The sequence below is a fragment of the Cydia strobilella genome, chromosome 1 (assembly GCF_947568885.1).
Source record: "Cydia strobilella chromosome 1, ilCydStro3.1, whole genome shotgun sequence".
NCBI classification, from domain to species: Eukaryota; Metazoa; Arthropoda; class Insecta; order Lepidoptera; family Tortricidae; genus Cydia; species Cydia strobilella.
In genome coordinates this window covers 11,385,071-11,404,190 of record NC_086041.1, presented here as the reverse complement: position 1 = coordinate 11,404,190, position 19,120 = coordinate 11,385,071, and the positions used below count along the sequence as shown (strand labels likewise).

Here is a 19,120-nt window from a genome sequence, read left to right as displayed (position 1 = left end):
TTTTAATATTTCTTATCCAGCCGAATATATCGCCATCATAATATTTGATAGGTCTCCGCTGAAGCTGCTGGTTTTGATAGGTTTTTTTAAATAGCTCATTTCAATGTCCACATCACTGGAACAATAAGGGAACGTTTCACAATCATTGTAATGATAACTGACTTGCGATTTGCGCTGTAGCTGTAATGCGTTCGTCTGTGTGTTCTTCCCTTTAGTAAACTTAGTTAAATCTAGTCCGGATTCTCGCACACCCGCAAAGCGTACATTTGCCATTGAAATTGGAATATTTCGGAAATTTCTACTACGAGTAGTCGAGTACGCCTTATTTGTAAAGGTCAGTTAACGTCACTAAGGGTGAAGTGGAATTGTTACCTAAATACGCTCGTGTACATTTCGCTTTGTGTTTAGGGTTCCGTACCCAAAGAGTAAAAAAGGACCCACCAGGCTGTATCTCATGAACCGTGATAATAGACATTTCAACTGGTAGACAGTTGAAATGTTCACAGATGATGTATCATTTATATTGCCGCTATAACAACAAATACTAAAAACAGAATAAAATAAATATTTAAGTGGGGCTCCCATACAAAAGGGGAGCGTTGCGAGGGCTTCAAAGCACGAGTGTTAAACAAATTTTGCCACCGAGTGAAACACAAAAAATTTCACCAACACAAGGAAAATACTAACTTGATATTTTACTCGAACAAAATCAAAGCAAATCGATTCAAAATGAATGTTATTAATTCATTCACAGTCATCATTTAAAAGACAATTCTACCAGCAAACATAAGAACATGTGAATAAAATGAAACTTTCTTATCAGTTTTTGAACAATCAAGAGAGCCTTTACCAGCTGGTGTGGTGAAAATAACTATTTCTCATTTAATAGTATGAGATGAGGTAAATATAAACTCGCAATCAAAGCGACCCATCAAATACCAGCATTTATCGCGAAACGTCACGATCCCTCCGACGCGAACAATCCCTCAGGCAATCTTCAAGTCACCAGGTATTCATAACTGGGTCGTTCACAAAGCCTTCGGTATCGCGTGACGGCATTTCCGGTCCGACCGGAAATAGTGGGGGAAGCTACCGCCACAGCCGCCTGTCCCGCATGTAGGTCGTCAAGGAAATAGCTGTGAAAAACTGATTTCCTCGGCATGTTGGTGTGATGGATGTTATCTGATTTTGAGATTGCGTAGACTGTTTCCGATTTAGAGCTTGTGGATATTGGGTATTATATTTGAATATCAGTACCTAATTCAAAGAGTTAAAATGAGAGCTACAATTCACTTTCTGTCTATCGATACGGACGATTTTTTACGACTAGATGGCATTTTTTAAATTTTATTCTAAATCGTATATAGTGGGTATAGATAGGCACTAACGAACAGATAGCTCAAATATGAACCAACCATAATATCATAAAGTCGGTAAATAAGCTAGGTGGATTTTGCTCGTTTTAAATGTTACCTAATTCTCCGAAAAGCCAAACCTGCAATAGACAGACGGCAAAAAATTTGCATTTTTCTCTAAAGGGTAAAAAATTGAACAGTATTTAATTGTATGTAATTCACGAATTTTCCGTTTCTGAATACTGTAAAAATTTTTACGGTTACACGGTCAGAGAAACTTTTCTGAAATACTAAATTTTCAGCACAAAAGTGTTCTCGATTTTTGAACAAAAGGGTAATTATTTCCATTACAAAGCTATTGTTCTCAATTACAGGTACACGTTGTATAACATTCAAAGCATATTTATAGTCAAGGCAATTGTAGGAAAATATTTGAGAAAATAGTGTTAGACCTATTCATAATTGGAAAAGATATTTGTTTTCTTTCAATCTGTACAACCCTTTCTGTTTTAAATACCCAATAGAACACCAACAGGGGTTAATACGAGTATTAGCCCGTGCGCAGTGGCAGTGGAGCGCGCTCGCTCGGGCCACTGCGCCCGCCTTTCATCCCAAACCCTATACCTAGCTGTTAGGTTATACCTTCATGAATGATTGGCTGACGCTGACGATGAGTACTGTTTGAAGATTCTCGAGTGAGTGCCATTCATTAGTGTTTGTAGAGATTTTTGTTGATGTAATATGCACGATTTGAAAACAGGTAAGTACCTGTTTTTTGTTTAAAGATTAAATTTTCCTGTATTAGTTGAATATTGATATTATTGATAGAAAAATTATGTAGGAACCTAACTAAGTATTTATGCAAAACACGAGGGTCAAGAGAGAGTTAACGTTGAGGAAATGGCGTTATCAATATGTCATCATAGTGCCGTTATTTAAAAACCGGCCAAGTGCGAGTCGGACTCGCGCACGAAGGGTTCTGTACCATTGCGAAAAAAAAAACAGCAAAAAAATCACGTTTGTTGTATGGGAGCCCCATTTAAATATTTATATTATTCTGTTTTTAGTATTTGTTGTTATAGCGGCAACAGAAATACATCATCTGTGAAAATTTCAACAACCCCGACCCCGAGACGCAGGTCCTTATTTAAAGATTTTTGTGTTTGTGTGCGTCTTAATTTAATTTAATCATATATTATTACTAGCTTTTGCCCGCGACTTCGTCTGCGTGGACTTAGTAACCCCAGCAAGAGTAAGAATAGCGCCTGGAGAAAGTCTTATAGCAATTATTCAATTTGAGCATATTATGCACACAAATTAGCAGACACTTCATTAATTATCTTAATTCCACCCCGCTTTTTACTTTCTTAAGGGATGATTTTCGGGATAAAAACTATCCTATGTCCTTCTCAGGGACTCGACCTTTCTCTATGCCAAATTTCATCTAAATCGATTCAGCGGTTTAAGCGTGAAGAGGGAACACACAGACAGACAGACAGACTTTCGCATTTATAATATTAATATGGATGTAATTCGTTTTAAATGTTTTAACCTCATATGGAAATGTTTTCTGGATTAAATAATTTCATTCGTTCATTCATTCAAAAGGGAGTATCTACGCAGCAGCTACTTGAAAGGTCTTTTTACTAAGAAGGGAAGACTTGCGTAAACTGTAAAACAGCTTAACCGATCGTCTTCGCTATCGTTTTCAAGACCCCCTATTCATTTTGAAAGTCTTAATTAAGCTTTACTTTCATGTTTTTTTTTAAATATATTTTAGACCCACGGATCAAAAGTTAGAAGGGAGGAGGGGAACATTTTTTTTTCCTTTCAAAGGTATTATTTCCGATAATAATCATTCAATCTAAAAATGGTTTTTGAAGACCTGTATTCATTTTGAAAGACCTATCCAACAACATCCATCAATATAGGGTTAAAAAGAAAAAAAAAACTTCTCTACGAATATGGCAGGTACCTAACCTAAAAAATACGTTGTTTTTTTTTTTGTACAGACACGACGAAACAATAAGCATTCCTAGTTGACTACGGAACCTTAAAAAGCGGTATCGCAGAAGGGGATTAAGGATAGGGTGCAGCAACCAGAGTATTATCATTTCACTGTTCTAAAAATGCAACTGTAATCTTATACCTACTTAAGGCAGTATCTTTTGCGATAAGGGACAGGTAACAAATAATAGTTTTAAGTGTACGAGTAAGTATGCATGATTCACGTTTCCACAGACTTATCATTTGCTACTAATCTGTGTATTGATTGCTTAAAATGGCTTTTTTTCGGAGGTTCTCACTAATTTTGTGTTCCTTCTAATTTAAATCTAATGTTGTCGGAGGTAGAGCTAAAATGCGATTAAAGTTGTAATAAAAATAAGTTTAAAAAATATTTGAAGATGATCATTTGCGGGTTACGCTCAGGGACTGATTATTTTAATCTATGTTCTAGCCGAGCCGCCGCAAAACATAGCGGTTGTAATAGGACAATTTTTACAATCTTGTTGGGATTTTATATTATATATTAAAAATATTTATAAAAACCGGATATTCATCACCATCATCATTATCATCTCCGCCGAAAGACGTCCACTGCTGGACAAAGACCGGTCGGTCGAACGGTCATTCGCTGCCCTCAACCAACGGTTTCCCTCGACTTTAACCAGATCGTCGGTTCCTCTAGTCTGGAGCCTTCCCACGCTGCGTCTGCCGGTACGTGGTCGCCAATCGAGAACTTTTCTGCCCCACCGGCCATCGGTTCTGCGAGCAATGTGGCCCGCCCACTGCCACTTAAGTCTGGCAATTCTCTGAGCTATGTCGACAACTTTAGTTCTCCTGCGGACCTCCACATTTCTGATTCAACCAGATATTGCAACCTTACATTTTACATTTCAAACACAATAAAAGTTTATTTGAAGGGAATCAAGTTGGTTTGCGGTCATAGTGTCGTACAGTCGTGTTCACAAACATCTTTACAAGCCAACGTTCCAAAATAGTATATTATTGCAGAGGCCGGGAAAGGGCAATTGGCGGACGACTTTCGATTTTGTCGGACGACGTGAAGCGGAGTCAGACAAAGAAGACGAATCCACGAATTGCTATTCCTGCTGAGGCATATATAGTGCTTTTCTCCAAACATGCGAGGAAATAAGGTAAAACAATTATTATTTAAGCATCACTCAAACCGAACCTTCACATCAAAAACGTCAAAAACAATTTCCCTCTTTAACTATTTTTTAAAAGTTAAAGGCACAACTTATTCTGCCGTTCAGTACCATTCATTATAATTGTCCAATATAAATAAATAAATAAAAATAAAAATGTTATTTATTATATAGTTAATGTTATGTATTATACAGGTCAACCCATTACAATACAATAATAATAATTAGTACATGCCAACTATATTAAATTTAACTATTCTACACTAAACTAAAATTAAAGCCATAATTAATTCAAAAAAAATACAAATGAAATAGATTCCACTGCAGCCTAGCTCATACAGTAGCAGGTTCACCAGGTTACGTATATTAAGATGCATGTGCTGTCCTTAAAAAATATAAAAAATATATATACTCTGGCACAGCAACTTTGTCAGTAGAAAAGGCGGCAAATTAAAAAAATGTAGGCGTGAAGTTGACTACCCATAGAAAATTTGAATTTCGGGCCTTTTACTACTGAAAAGTTGGGTGTGTTTCACTGTAGTCTTTAAAAAACAGTATTCAGTTCAGTTTTAAGCAGTATTTGCACGATCATACACGACGGTCTTGTAAGAACGAGACATGTAAGGTCGCTTATCATACTATCTCAATCTATCCTATAGCTTGAAATGATAGCTGACCGGGTGGTGTAGACGCGACCCGCGACTATAATAATTTGCTGTTTGCATTTTTCTTAGTAGATACATATAAAAAAAGTAAACAATACAATAATGAACTTCCCGTCCGCTAAAACGGGACTAAAATACTTCTCGTACTTTTTTTGCTGCAATAAGGTAAACATTTCCGAGCATATTGAAGAAAATATATTTACACGCCTTTTACGCAGTTAACAAACATCTTTACAAGCCAACGTTCCAAAAATTTATTTACACGACCTTATTGTCAGTGTCTTAGACTGACAATAAGGTCGTGTAAATATTTTTTTGGAACGTTGGCTTGTAAAGATGTTTGTAATAGACCGCGGGCCAGGAACAGATTTCCAAGAACAATCGCCTTGCGGGCGAAAACTCGTATAGTGGTTAACGGCTATGTATGATGAACCCTCGTGAACGTCAGCTGCCGCTCCGTTGGTGGGTTGAGGAACGGCAGCAAATAAAGTCTATAAAAAAATATTGTCATCGCCTCCCGCTTGATACTTTGTCAGATGATAGTTTAGATGCTATTGTGATATTGTGAATAAACAAAATCGTCAGCCGATTGTATCGCTGTGGAAAGATCGTCAGCTAGTCACATGAACATGTAAAAAATAAAATTATTTTCAGTCATCGGCGTCATCGCCTCCCGTTTGATACTTTGTCAGATGATAGTTTAGATGCTATTGTTAATAAAAGAAATCGTCAGCCGGTTGTATCGCGGTGAAAAGACCGTTTTACGCGTTTGGTGGCTGCCATTCCTCAACCCACCAACGGAGCAGCAGCTGACGTTCACGAGAGTTCATCATACATAGCCGTTAACCGCTATACGAGTTTTCGCCCGGGAGGCGATGACTGACGAAATTTACGCCTGGCTCGCGGTCTATAAACTCGACTGTACACGTTTCAATTGTATTATTTGTTATAGGACATGAATCACATGGACTCATCTAATGAAATTTTATTTTTAGATTTGCTGAAAACCACATTTCTAGCAAGGCTATATTTCACAAAAGGTCAACCCTTTACCTATTCACATCAGACGCAGTCAGGGCGTCTGAAGTCTGCATACCAGTGTTTCTTACACGGGCATATCCATTTAGATTAAGTAATAACGAGTCTGTATTTCTATGGACTTTCTTAAAATTAAATTTTCACTTCTGCTGGAGCCAGGTTAAGAGATACGAGTAAATTATGTAAAGCAAACAACCATACTGCTTGCTTTAGGGCCAAGTTAAATAAGATCATAATTTAATTTATTCTCTTAATGCTTTTGTTTTAATTCAGCATGTATGCAATTTGACATTTCTTTGTTGTGTATAAAATGTTATATAATTTTTGTTATGTTATGGATCCTATTTATGACTTTTTCTTCTCCTCCGTATTCTTGTGAGGTTAAGTAAAATGCCCACCATCACGTTTACAGTGAATTTAAATCCGTCGACCTATCTACATAAAGCAGCCAAGTTATTCATCAGCAGGAAACCCGTCAACGAATCAATTCATGTTGTTGATGCAAGAATGGCGGCCATTGGCGAAGTTAATCGAATGCATGGTCCAGTGGACACAAGCTTGGATGACCTTTTAGCAGACAATGCTTAATTTGTGCAGTGAATAGCCATGTAAAATTTGTGCTAAAATAACATGAATTAAACTCTTACAGTTTATTGGCAGATCGATGAATGAAGTAAGTGTATAGTGGTATACATTGACGAATTGACTGAATGAGCGTGCCCCTTTTTTTCGTTGTCTATGGTATAATGTTGTCTATGTTTGATAACTAGCCATTTGCACTTTTGTTGTAGTTAGTGACGAGACACTTAATGAGGAGGAGTACCAAAAGAATAAAATAAGGTTACGGGAGAAGTATCAGGCAAATTTTCAGCTTGCCTCAAGGACCTACTCCAAAATGTCTACCAGCTCTCGGACCATAAGGAACAATCGTGCCAAGCGGCATGGCCTGAGACAAAAGTGCATACTCAATGCGCTTACTAACACCACTATGTGATTTACTAAAAACTATGGCATTGCATGGCATGGTAATTTCGTTTGAACCCATAGGGTTGTCCCAATTATGAGAATTATTTCAATCTTTCCACCCGAATAATGAGTACCTATACCGTCGCTATTTATTTTATTGAACGGCCCAATTCGAACAATGCTTATAAGATGTCACAGCGATACGATACCGATCTGTCAGTGTCAAAAGTGACGTTTTTGATTGAGTGAGTTGAATAAATGTATAATTTATTTAAAGTCTAATAATTCTCCATCCATCCAAATAGCAAGAGTATTAAAATTAAAATAAAATAAAGAATATCCAAAAGCCACATAAAGCCCACTAACTATCAGTCCGCCGGACGATATCGGCCTGTCAGTTAGAACAAAAATTTGACAGTTCCGAACAACTGACAGGCCGATATCGTCCGGCGGACTGATAGTCAGTGGGCCCCTTAAATTACCGAAAAAACAAAGTATAAGCTGCATAATTCGTGCGTTCTAGAGAGTTCGAGCGATGATCTTGTTTGTAACAGCTTGTAAAAGCCGATTCAATTTCAATTGACAAGTTTACTCCTCGGGTGCCGGGAACAGCCCGTAAAGTTCGCGAAAACAAACTTATACATACTTTGTCACCGGGCAAGGCAAAGGTTCTGTATATATTTAAAGGAATAATACGATATTTTTCTCGACTACGGCAAAGCCAAATGAAGGGTTTTGATAGAATTAATCTATGTACATACTCGTATAGTACGTAGGTGCGTGTGTAGGTATGTTTTTGTCGCGTGTTCCACGGTAGCGTCGTAGCGTCAAATCTGAGCCGATTTTCATGAATGATGCGCAATTTTGTTTCTTTAACCCCGGGTGACAGTTTTAATTTCAAACGCATAATAAAAAAACGTTCAAGTTGATAAGCCAGACCAAGCTAGCAGAAGCTATAGGGGCCGTGCGCGTTGGAGGATCTGCCATCTTGTGGCCTGAATCGTGACCACAATATGAAAGCATATACCTACTCTTTTTATTTACTTATTTATAGGTTTAAAACAGTTAACTTTCGTACCTTGTACCCGCATTTACGATGTTTTACCACTTAGGTGAATTGAAAGGACCCTTGGGACGGTCCGTTTTATGGCTATAGCCTTTTTTGCTAACGGTATTTTTACTACTCCTTTGTTTTCTTTGGTACGACGATAGTTGGCAGAACTGTCAGAAGACTAACTATTTAGGCTCATTATAAAAAATTGCACATAGATAATTCGTGTGTCACGGTGCCTATGCCATATACCAACATATCTGTACTTTCGTACTAAAAAATCACACCTACTTCTTATAACTTATATTGATGTATACAATTATACATTTTACTGCAAATACTAGTATTCGACTTTAAACTGTTGTGAGACATACTATCATCAAATAATTTCACGGTTTAGACTCACTTGTTTTAGTCACTCGCGCGACATGTTACTACTAGTATTCACTTTATATGTTCCTTTTTATCGGCAGGCATTATGTATTCCCTACCCTGTACATATATCAAGATTTCCTGTAAACATGAATAATTGAATCACAATGAAGTACTTATTGGTAGCATCTGGTGGCTTGACCTTGGCGGTTCCGCTCTGCATCAGCCAGGGAGGACGTAAGTATGAAGCGGTAGCGGGTACCAGTATGACGAAAAATAAACCCTAAATGGAAAGGCTTTTTGTAATGCATTTTTGCTTGATTTTAAGACTATTGCATTTACAGTGAAATGCAAAAAAAAATACTTAAGTAGTTAATCATAGCTAAGGATCTTTAATTACTTAATAGCTTCGGTGCATTCGTTAATCAATTAATCATTTGGCTCTTTTTAGGGTTCCGTACGCAAAGGGTAAAAAACACAGATGATGTATTTCTGTTGCCGCTATAACAACAAATACTAAAAACAGAAATACATCATCTGTGAAAATTTCAACTTTCTAGCTATCACGGTTCATGAGATACAGCCTGGTGACAAACGGACAGACAGACAGACAGCGGAGTCTTAGTAATAGGGCTCCGTTTTTTACCCTTTGGGTACGGAACCCTAAAAAGAGCCAAATGCTGATGTATTTCTGTTGCCGCTATAACAACAATTACTAAAAACAGATTAAATAAATATTTAAGTTGGGCTCCCATACAACAAACGTAATGTTTTTGCCGTTTTGTGCGTAATGGTACAGAACCCTTCGTGCGCGAGTCCTACTCGCACTTGGCCGGTTTTTTAATACGGGCACATAATGTTACTACTTTGTGTATGTGTGTTATGGATATATTGGAGATTTAGTAAAGGTTGATATAGTGTGTTTTACAACAGTATCCTTACCATGAGTTTGACACTAACATAATATGCGCTACCGACTGCGTCAAACTAACTCACAATTGACGTGATTGACGTTTCAGTTGACGCAGTTTAAGGTCGCGTAGTGAAAACCTAAACCGAGCAGTGCTTGATGGCGATGTAGACGGAAATATTTCGAAGCAAGTAGTCCAACGTGGCAATTAGGTAAGCGTAGGCTCTTCAACGAGGCATTTTCCTGACCGTTTAACTTAGTTATATATGTTCTTGTAGACTGTAGAGTACGCTTCGAAGGATACAAGTGTCTTTAAAACCCTATTCCGCCATTAGTTTATATTGTGAGAGACCTAATGACCTCGACATCTGGCTGCGATTATTATCAAATTAACGGTCGCGAATATAAAGACCCATTGATGAACAAGTAATGAGTTCATGAGGTCACTAATTAATTATTACTGTAAGTATAAGGCAACACAAGATATTATATATGAACGGCTCTAACTTTAAAAACCCCGACAATAGTACATTACGATACAAGTGCTAAAAGGAGGGAATTTGTAACGGCTGGCGATAGGTACTTATTTAAAATGTGAGAGTAACTATCGCAAGTCAAGATTAAATTTTAAGATAAAGAATTTAAGATACATATATGTTTGCAATCAATTATGATTTGAGATACTACTTGGCCTAGCTAAAATCGTAAAATTGTCACTTGCCTCAGGAGTTATACTTAGGAGGTATCGATATTTTAGGCACCGTACCCTACAGTCACTTGAAAGTAAGTACTTATTATTGTAATGTATGTAAAATGTTACTGTTAATTTGTTAAACTCTTTCGTACACCTTATAAACACAAACCTGGATTTTCCAATATGCAGTCCATTACAGCACAGTCGTAATAAAATGCACTATAATCCAAACTTTTAATGATATAATTCGGTGGTTATATTTTAAATATCCACTTTAACACAGTTGAGTAATTAATTTTTTATTTATTGCCCCACATCACCAAAATTATGACTGACCTCTACCACTCACAAAATTGGACTGGTACCTGAACTAATCAGAACAGACGAAAAAATATTTTGACAGATACGCTATTCGGCTGTCAAAAAGGACGACCCCCTACCGCCTTTTAAATTTAACAAAATACTGCGTACATTACGACTTTTCAATCAGATTGAATATCAGCTCTGACACCTTACAATAGAGTTGAAATTCAACTTATTGTTTTAGTTCAAAAATGGACTTCGTAGGTAAAGTTAAAACGAGAAATAAAATTCAAATTATGCAAATAGTAGCATTGGATTTGAAACCTTATTCTTAAAGTGAAACGTTTTTTGTTTGTTTGTTTTAACGAGTGTTTAAAAAAGGAATTTAGACATTTACAAGAAATGTATACCTGGATTCGAAATAAGGCTAATCGGTTATGTTTTGTTTGGTCACAGACTGACGTTAACGATCGTTTTGTAGTCTTTTGTGGTTAATGGCGGACACTTTCACTCAAACTTTGACGTCATTTTTGTTAAGGTAAATACGTGACGGTAGACACGGGCTTCTTTTGTCATTATAATAAACTATTAAAGTCCCTTTTTTGTAGGCGGACCGTTACATCACCAGTAAGTTTTAGTTTTGTTTAAAAAAGTAATACAAGTATTAGAACGTTCAGATAGCGATTATTTGGGTGTGATTTTATCCAAAAATACATACATTTTGAAGAATTATATGACATAAAAATTTGTTCATTAGGTTAAAGAAATGATATGCAAGCAATCCTTATGTTACTTATGTGTAAATATACACCGTGAAGCCAAAAACTTATCAGAAATCAGGAAGTAAACAATACCCAAGCAGTTTACATTTTGCTTATCTTATCTTTAAGATTAGTCGCTATATCTAAAACCAGTCGACACCAGGATTTTGATAGTTTGCTTGATTTTATAGTATAAATTTTGTTTTAATATACATTTTGGTGTAATTTTAGACATGTTTAAGATTTCAATGATAACCTTGTTAAATTACTTAAATACGTAATAAAAAAAATTGGTAAGCTTAGTAAATTTTCTTGATATAACTGTAATAGTAAGCTGAATTTAAAAAATAGTGATCCCACCAAAAACATTTTCATGGAAAATGTTGCCAAAAGGAGACCATAAATATGGCTCGCACTATCAAAAAGTTATCAGATCTCATGTAGGGCCAAGCTTCTAACTCTACACGCCCTAACTCTACAAGCCCTACAATTTCACAAACTACGCCTGTCTCAAAATATGTGGCTTGGCCGTTTTGTTACTACAAGCAGTGTATAAGAGAAAAGTAATCAACAACAACAACATATATTTTTTTACTTTACATCCATGTGACCGTAGCGAAATGGACAAGCCACATATTTTGAATAAGGTGTAGAGTTTGTGAAGTTAGGAATTTCAGTTTGTTATAAAATAAATATTATTTGCATACATATATTAAAATTTAAATACATGTGCCCTTTACTGACTAGTTCCGACGAATATTTAATAAAATACTTACGATGGAAAAAAGAAAACTACTAACCTCGGGTGTGAGAAAAGGACGATTTACTTTATATTGTCATGGTGGTAGGCAGGAATAGCATAGGATGGACAGGTACAGTCGAAGGCAAAAATATCGATACAGATAAATGGCTCAAAAATATGTGAACACGAATTTATTGTCCAAGGTGTAAGAGCATACACATGTTTTTTTAAATTTTGGGAATGTATATATACTTATGCCCTTGACTGTACAATTATAGGATAATAGTTTCGTACCTACATCATTATTCATTATTATTCAATTCAATTCTATTCTAAATTAAATTATAAGTATGCTTAATTAGTACAATTGTATACCGGAAAATACTTGACTGTGATGTAAAATAATTTGAATGTTTCTAAGTATTCTATTCTATTATTCGAAGCTTGTGGTTCTCGTATTAGTCAGGCTCTACAATAATTGGTGGTTATTAATTAATCATAGTATATCATAGCTATAAGGTAATTGTTTTTGTTTACCGCAATTTCTTAAGTCATCAACGTCATCGGAATATACTCAGTGGGATCTGCGAACCAGATCGTAAGTACTCAGATGCACTAACTCTTAGGCCGCTAACTAATCTAATTATGCCCTGATTGCTCAATTCGTATTGCATTTGTCTCGAGTATTAAAAATAAAACATGTGCAGAATATCTGCATATATTATATTACAGTGAAATGAGTACTGTGAGTAGATATAGACTAGGTACAGGTTGTAGTACCTACCATATATGCATAACTGACGTACTGACTAACGTTCCTTTACAAGTTCTATGAAATTTCTCATACAATACATATTAGCGGACGTTTCTAGAATTTCTGAATGTTTGGTGCAATTGATCCTAGACATTAAAACAACGACTTTAATCGAAATTTTTTTTTGGATAAAACTAGCAAAAGGCCTGTCTACGATGTACTTTCGTCACTAAACGTTAGAATAGCGGTCAATTGAATAGGATTTGATCTCATCCTCGCAGCTGCGCTTCGTTACCACGGGCAGGATGAATACACAGCCTCACAATTCCCAAAAGGACACGCATTTGAATGTACATAGCTTGAGTCTAAATTGTCTGATTGAATTTCCACCTCGTATATAGGTATGTATTTATCCAAAATGTTTGGTAAGGGTTGCATTCGGATGGCGATTGCAGGAGCGTTACTTCTGTAAAGTTTGATATATGTGCCTATAAGATTCAGTGGGACGGGTCACGTCCTAAGGGCTGTGTGTTTCTGGATTGGTCAGTACTAACTTGAATTTTTATTTAACTAGGATGAGGACCAGGGAAATTATGTACCTGTATTTTTTAACAGAAGCACTTGCCCCAACAGGATTTTGGCCACTTTGGATAAAGTTTAAAGATAATTTTAGTTCTTAGAATATTATGCCTGGCCAAGACGATGGGACAGCCCTCGATGCCGTTCTCCTCTCCTATGCAATAAAGTTCATTTACTACGATTTTGTACTAATAGTTGTCAACAGTTTATAGCGTCGTTAAAAAATCGTTTTCTTTTTATCATTTCATACATTTCGCAGTTTTTTCTGTATGTACCTATGAATGGTGATGTGGCTTACCTTCGTACATCTGCGCGTACTGAGGGAATCCGGCGGCTCGTAGCCATTTGCACGCCTCCGCCGCTTCGATCTCTGAAACAATAACACAATAACGTTAAAATATTTCACGCAAATATTGCTTATGCAACAAATTACATAATTGCAAACACGAAGCTACGATTTTATTTATTTATTTGGAAGTAAAGTAAATATATTACTATATATGTTTATAATATTATAACAATTCTTGATGAACATCTATTTGACTACGTCTCTTATAAATTCATAAGAAAACATGTAATATAATCATTTTATTGCAACATAAAAATAACGACAATTATTCTGCATCTGGGTTAAGAATGGCACGAGACAAATGACAGAGAAACTAAAGCGCCTCAAGCTTATTAAACTAATCTAATAAATAATAGCATTAGAAATTCAAAACAAATAAAACCAAATTATTTCCATTACTCCAAAACGGGGTAAACCGCTTACGCAAACAAAAAAACCTTCAAGGGCCGGACACAAACAATAGATAGAAACAAAATGCCTTTCTCCTATAAATATTAATAGTCGGACAACCAGTGTTATAGATCCATGCGTGCCTGACAAAGTTAATGAAAATTCAAAGGCGGCGGAGGTTCGAGAGTTCAAGTGATGTCGGTTACGTTAACTGCTTTATCCACGGTGTAGGCCATAGGGCCAATCAGTGCCATTGTAGGGCTGACGGCTACAAATGTCTAAATAATGGAGAGAAACCACTCTTGAAATAAAACACAAATCTATGAGCATGCGTGAAAGTGCAATGGATACGGCTGTCGACCTAACGAAGCATGTGACGAAATCATTAACTAAAGGGACTTAAAGTGTTTTATTTAAGAGAGATTTTACAGACTAACGCAAACTTTTTCAACATTAAGTATAGAAAAAGTAGTTTCGAGATATGAAATGAAATATATTTATTGTAAGAACATAGTGTTTGATACAATCGAAGGTCTTAAAATAAAAAGTAGTCCTTATGACCCTATGATAGGCATGCAATACAAAGCAAGCGGCAAGCAAGCATGCAAACATTATTTACAATTTAAAATATAAACATTAATAACATGTCGCGCGAGTGACTAAAACAAGTGTCTAAACCGTGAAATTATTTAACATTAATAACATATCGGATGATAAAAATTACAATAAAAAATTCTTAAATAACGAATTATCAGATTAGGTAATATAAAGTTAAACATGTCTATTTTAAAATTATTGAATTACAAATAAATAAATTACCAGACGTTAAATAATAATAATAAAAAAAGCAAATATCAATATGTCAACATGATAACAAAATAATCTACTTATTGGTTTTCGTCGGACATGAATTCTTGAACACTTTAATAATTACCATTCACGGAGGGATTTTTTAAATAGCCTCGGTTCAGTTTCTAATATGTATTTGGTAATTTATTATAAATTTGGATAACCATTGAGAATACATTATTTTTTAACACATTTTTTCTTGCTGGAAAAAAGGTAAAATTTGTGTCAAAATATTCAGGGTGCTCTCTCTCAAAATAAAGATGCCTGTAATACAGAGTGGGCCACTGAAAAATGCATTTTTTTTTAATAAATATTCATTTTTTATGTTTTTAAATAAAAATTATAATTATAATTTGGGATAAATAAATAAATTTTACGTTTTAAAAATTGAATAATCAAGATGTCGTCCGTAGCGGTTGCGGCACTCTTCCAGTCTTGCTTGTAAATTTTGACAGACTTTCGTTAGAAGTTGCGGAGATATTGATTGGATTTCTTGACGAATATTCTCCTTTAATTCTGCTGTGGCTGTCGGAATATTGGAGTACACTTTACTCTTCAAGTAACCCCAGTAACAAACAGAAGTCTGCCGGAGTTAAGTCAGGGCTCCTGGGAGGCCAAGCAATGTCACCTCGCCTCGATATCAATTTTTGAGGAAACATTTCACGCAAAACTTCCAGGGTCACGTTACTTGTATGGCAGGTGGCCCCGTCTTGCTGAAACTATGTGTTGTTGTTGTAACCATATGATTCGTGAAGTTTCGGAGCCAGGAAATCTCTTAACACGAAAGTCTTTCAAAATCTACAAGCAAGACTGAAAGAGTGCCGCAACCGCTACGGACGACATCTTGATGATTTAATTTTTTAAACGTAAAATTTATTTCTTTATCCCAAATTCTAATTATAATTTTTATTTAAAAACATAAAAATTATTTAAAAACATAAAAATTGATTATTTATTTTAAAAAAATGCATTTTTCATTGGCCCACCCTGTATATACATGCATGGCAATAAAATAACTTTTGTCGATTTAAATAGTGGTTGGATAGATGAACTTTACCAAAACACATCAGCATTACACTACTTCGTCGGGCTGTTGGCCTGATTGTAGGTATAGGTATACATACAAATAAATAATTAATTAATTATCTACCTATATATAAATACGATTAAATAAATATATAAATAATTATATTGCAAAAATACTCTAATACAGAACAATAACAAGTCTGGCACGTACTAGGTACACATCAAAATGGTCACCCGAGGAATTCAGAAATACCTTTGAAAACACTTAAGGACTTCTTGAAATAAATCTACACAAAATGCAAGCAGATATCTAGACGAATATTAGATTTAATCTACAAATTAATGGATACATATAAAAAACAAGTTTTGATATTTGTTCTGTATAAATACCACAATATCTACCACCAAAGTTTTAATATTTCTAAATCTGTTTACACTACATCAAGTTGCATCAAGATGCAAAAATTTGAAAGTGAGATCTCATTTGAATTACAAATGAATAGCTTATTTAGTCTTAATTCTACAGGCGATTAATTTTAACTACAAATGGTTGGACACAGTAACCTTTGGCTGAAGAATTTGTTGCATATAAGTAAAACGAATGTATATGTTTTACTTCTTGGTTAGCTCAGGAGTGAATCACGTTTCCTACAATAGGACAATAACCAGATCGTTGTACCAGAAGATATGTTACATAATGAAGGATCTTGTTATTTTCAATCAAGCCGTGTTTCATGTTTTCCGTGTATGAAATTCATCACAATATCTTCAGGAATCTTTTACTTGGATCAGGAGCCTCAATAATAATAAAATAGTATTTTATACAATCGTGATATAATAGAGAGCTTTTCAGTCGAGTACCGTGTTTAAGCAACGAAGCTTGCTGAGTTGCTTAAGTTAAGGTACGAGATTGAAAAGCTTGATTATATCACTATTGTATACAATACTTTTTCTACGAGACAAAAAAATAATACTTTCAACTAGTAGAATCATTTAGGTAAACAAACCAAAAGTATACAGCTAAGATACGCGAGCTGCCGCAGCCCGCGATACCTTCATACTCGTACGCGCGCCGGCCGCCGGGCCCGGCGCCCCCGGCGGGTTGGTCAACGACACCTCCTCGTAACTCATGAGGCCCTGGTACCTGCTCCTTGCTAAATTCAATTTTAAGACAGTTTTTTTCTCGATTTTGGCCACCGTAGCCTAAGACTAACAAGCAACGCTAAGCGGTTTTCGTAGGGTATGGATGTTGCTATATGAAGGGTGTCACATGCGCGTTTCTGACTTATGAAGCAATTGTTTCTACTACAACATAAAATAAAATGTTTTTGTTAGTCAACCAATCACAAAGCAAATGCGACGCAGCAGCGTGTTTAAGTAGGCTAATTTGCATTGAATCGAGTCTCCTTAAACAAGAAATATTTAATCGAAATGTATGAAGTTGTATTTTCAACATTTTTATAATTGACTAAACCGTATCGATAAAATTCTTATACTTGAGTCGGAAGTGCCATAGACTATCCAACGTTGAAAAGAGTAAGGTTGTAGTGTTGCTTATGAAGTTCTAATACACAGATTATACTCGACGAGTAGAAAAACTAAATGTATAATGTAAAAGAAATTCGTTTATAGCAGCAACTTTTGGGAGCTTTGAAATATAATGAGGGATTAGTACGAACCTAGTGACAATATTCTCAAATAGAACACGATAATACAATTGGAGCTTATATTATTATAACAGATAGAATGATTCAATTTATAAAAAAATATTTTATCTGTATTCAGTTTAAAAATCCTTGCATTTGGAGCCGCTTGCATTAAAATGCTGCAAAAGTGAATGAATTCCATTCATAAAGTGGGTATGCACTTTCGCAGTTCGATGTACCTTGTTTTTACCATACATATATTGTACTAATAAGGTTTTGAACGTACCGGCTTACCTTTATAAGGTATGGTACGTTTGTTAAAGCTTTTATCTCTGCGGGTATTAAAGATTGCATTGAGTTAGGTCACGAAAAATATGACGTCTCAGAATTCTAGCAAACATACATAGTCTAACAAACATACTAGTATACATATAAACAAGATGGAGATGCCTTATCCAGTCTACACTAGCGAGTAACTCCTCATTTCGGAAGGTATCGAGGTCGGGAGTTCAGATCAAAGTGGCAAAGTGTGCGGCAATTTTTCACCGCCGCGTATTGACTTACTTTGAATGTTTCAATAGGGTTCCTCACGACAACTGTTTGTTTAAAACAGGACCACTATGTAATTGCATTGTACTGTAAACTATTAATACTATTATGACAACAAGAAAAGTAAACAATAAACATGTGAAATGTAGTACCTACTAAGTTGTAGGTAGTTCTGGCGTCGCACAGAATTTTGATTTCAAATTTAATGGGTACACATCGACGCAGATTGGAATCTACTGGTATGTAAGTAGAGTGAGCGAGCCAATATTGGTTTCTGCATTGTACCTAGAAGGTTCTATTTTGTGAAAAGCTTGTACTCTAATTGGAACTTCTAACATTGTCCGATCATCGAGCTGATCGCCTTAGCTATAGGTATAGGTATTTACGCTGTAATAAAACAATTAGCGTCAATTTATTGCCGCTATGAACCTTTTTGCGTTGTTGACAGTGAATAAAATCGTACAACGAAAATATTTTTTTGACAATAACTTATTTAGTTTACGCTTCCGTCGTATACAGAACCCAATCGTTACTTTTCTAACAAGTTAGCAGCAACTACAATCTGAAGACGTATTACCCGTTGAAAGGGCCCCGTGTTTTGATACTAGCAAGTGATTTAGATAGTTCATCTCGGCTTTTATGTTATTTCGGTTATTTATTACATGTAAAGAGCCTTTAATTGGTTTCATCACCTGTGTTAGACCGTGGAATTGATTTCAGCCATTATTTAAGAGATAACTAGTTTTGTAAACGTTTTGTTTATCGCTTTCTTTCTTTAATGAGAATTTTAAGTTTGATCAATGTTTATTTTATTGCTTTATTACTTTTGAGTCCAGCGCTCATTAGAACGGTTGTATTTATTTTGATAAAATGATGAAGTGATACTCTCATTGATGTAAAATTGAGCTGTATCCGAAATATCATTAATAGTTTATTTTGTACCTACTTTAG

At 35.5% G+C, this 19,120-nt stretch overlaps 1 protein-coding gene across 2 annotated transcripts in view; it reads right to left on the bottom strand.

Annotated features, from left to right (window-relative positions):
- LOC134741027 (rho GTPase-activating protein 7) overlaps positions 1-19,120 on the bottom strand; it is a 347,525-nt gene that overhangs the window by 63,452 nt on the left and 264,953 nt on the right. For both annotated transcript variants that reach the window (XM_063673759.1, XM_063673770.1), the window contains exon 2: positions 13,659-13,730. In XM_063673759.1, the coding sequence (XP_063529829.1) occupies positions 13,659-13,730 (72 nt within the window). The remainder of the gene's footprint in view (positions 1-13,658; positions 13,731-19,120) is intronic.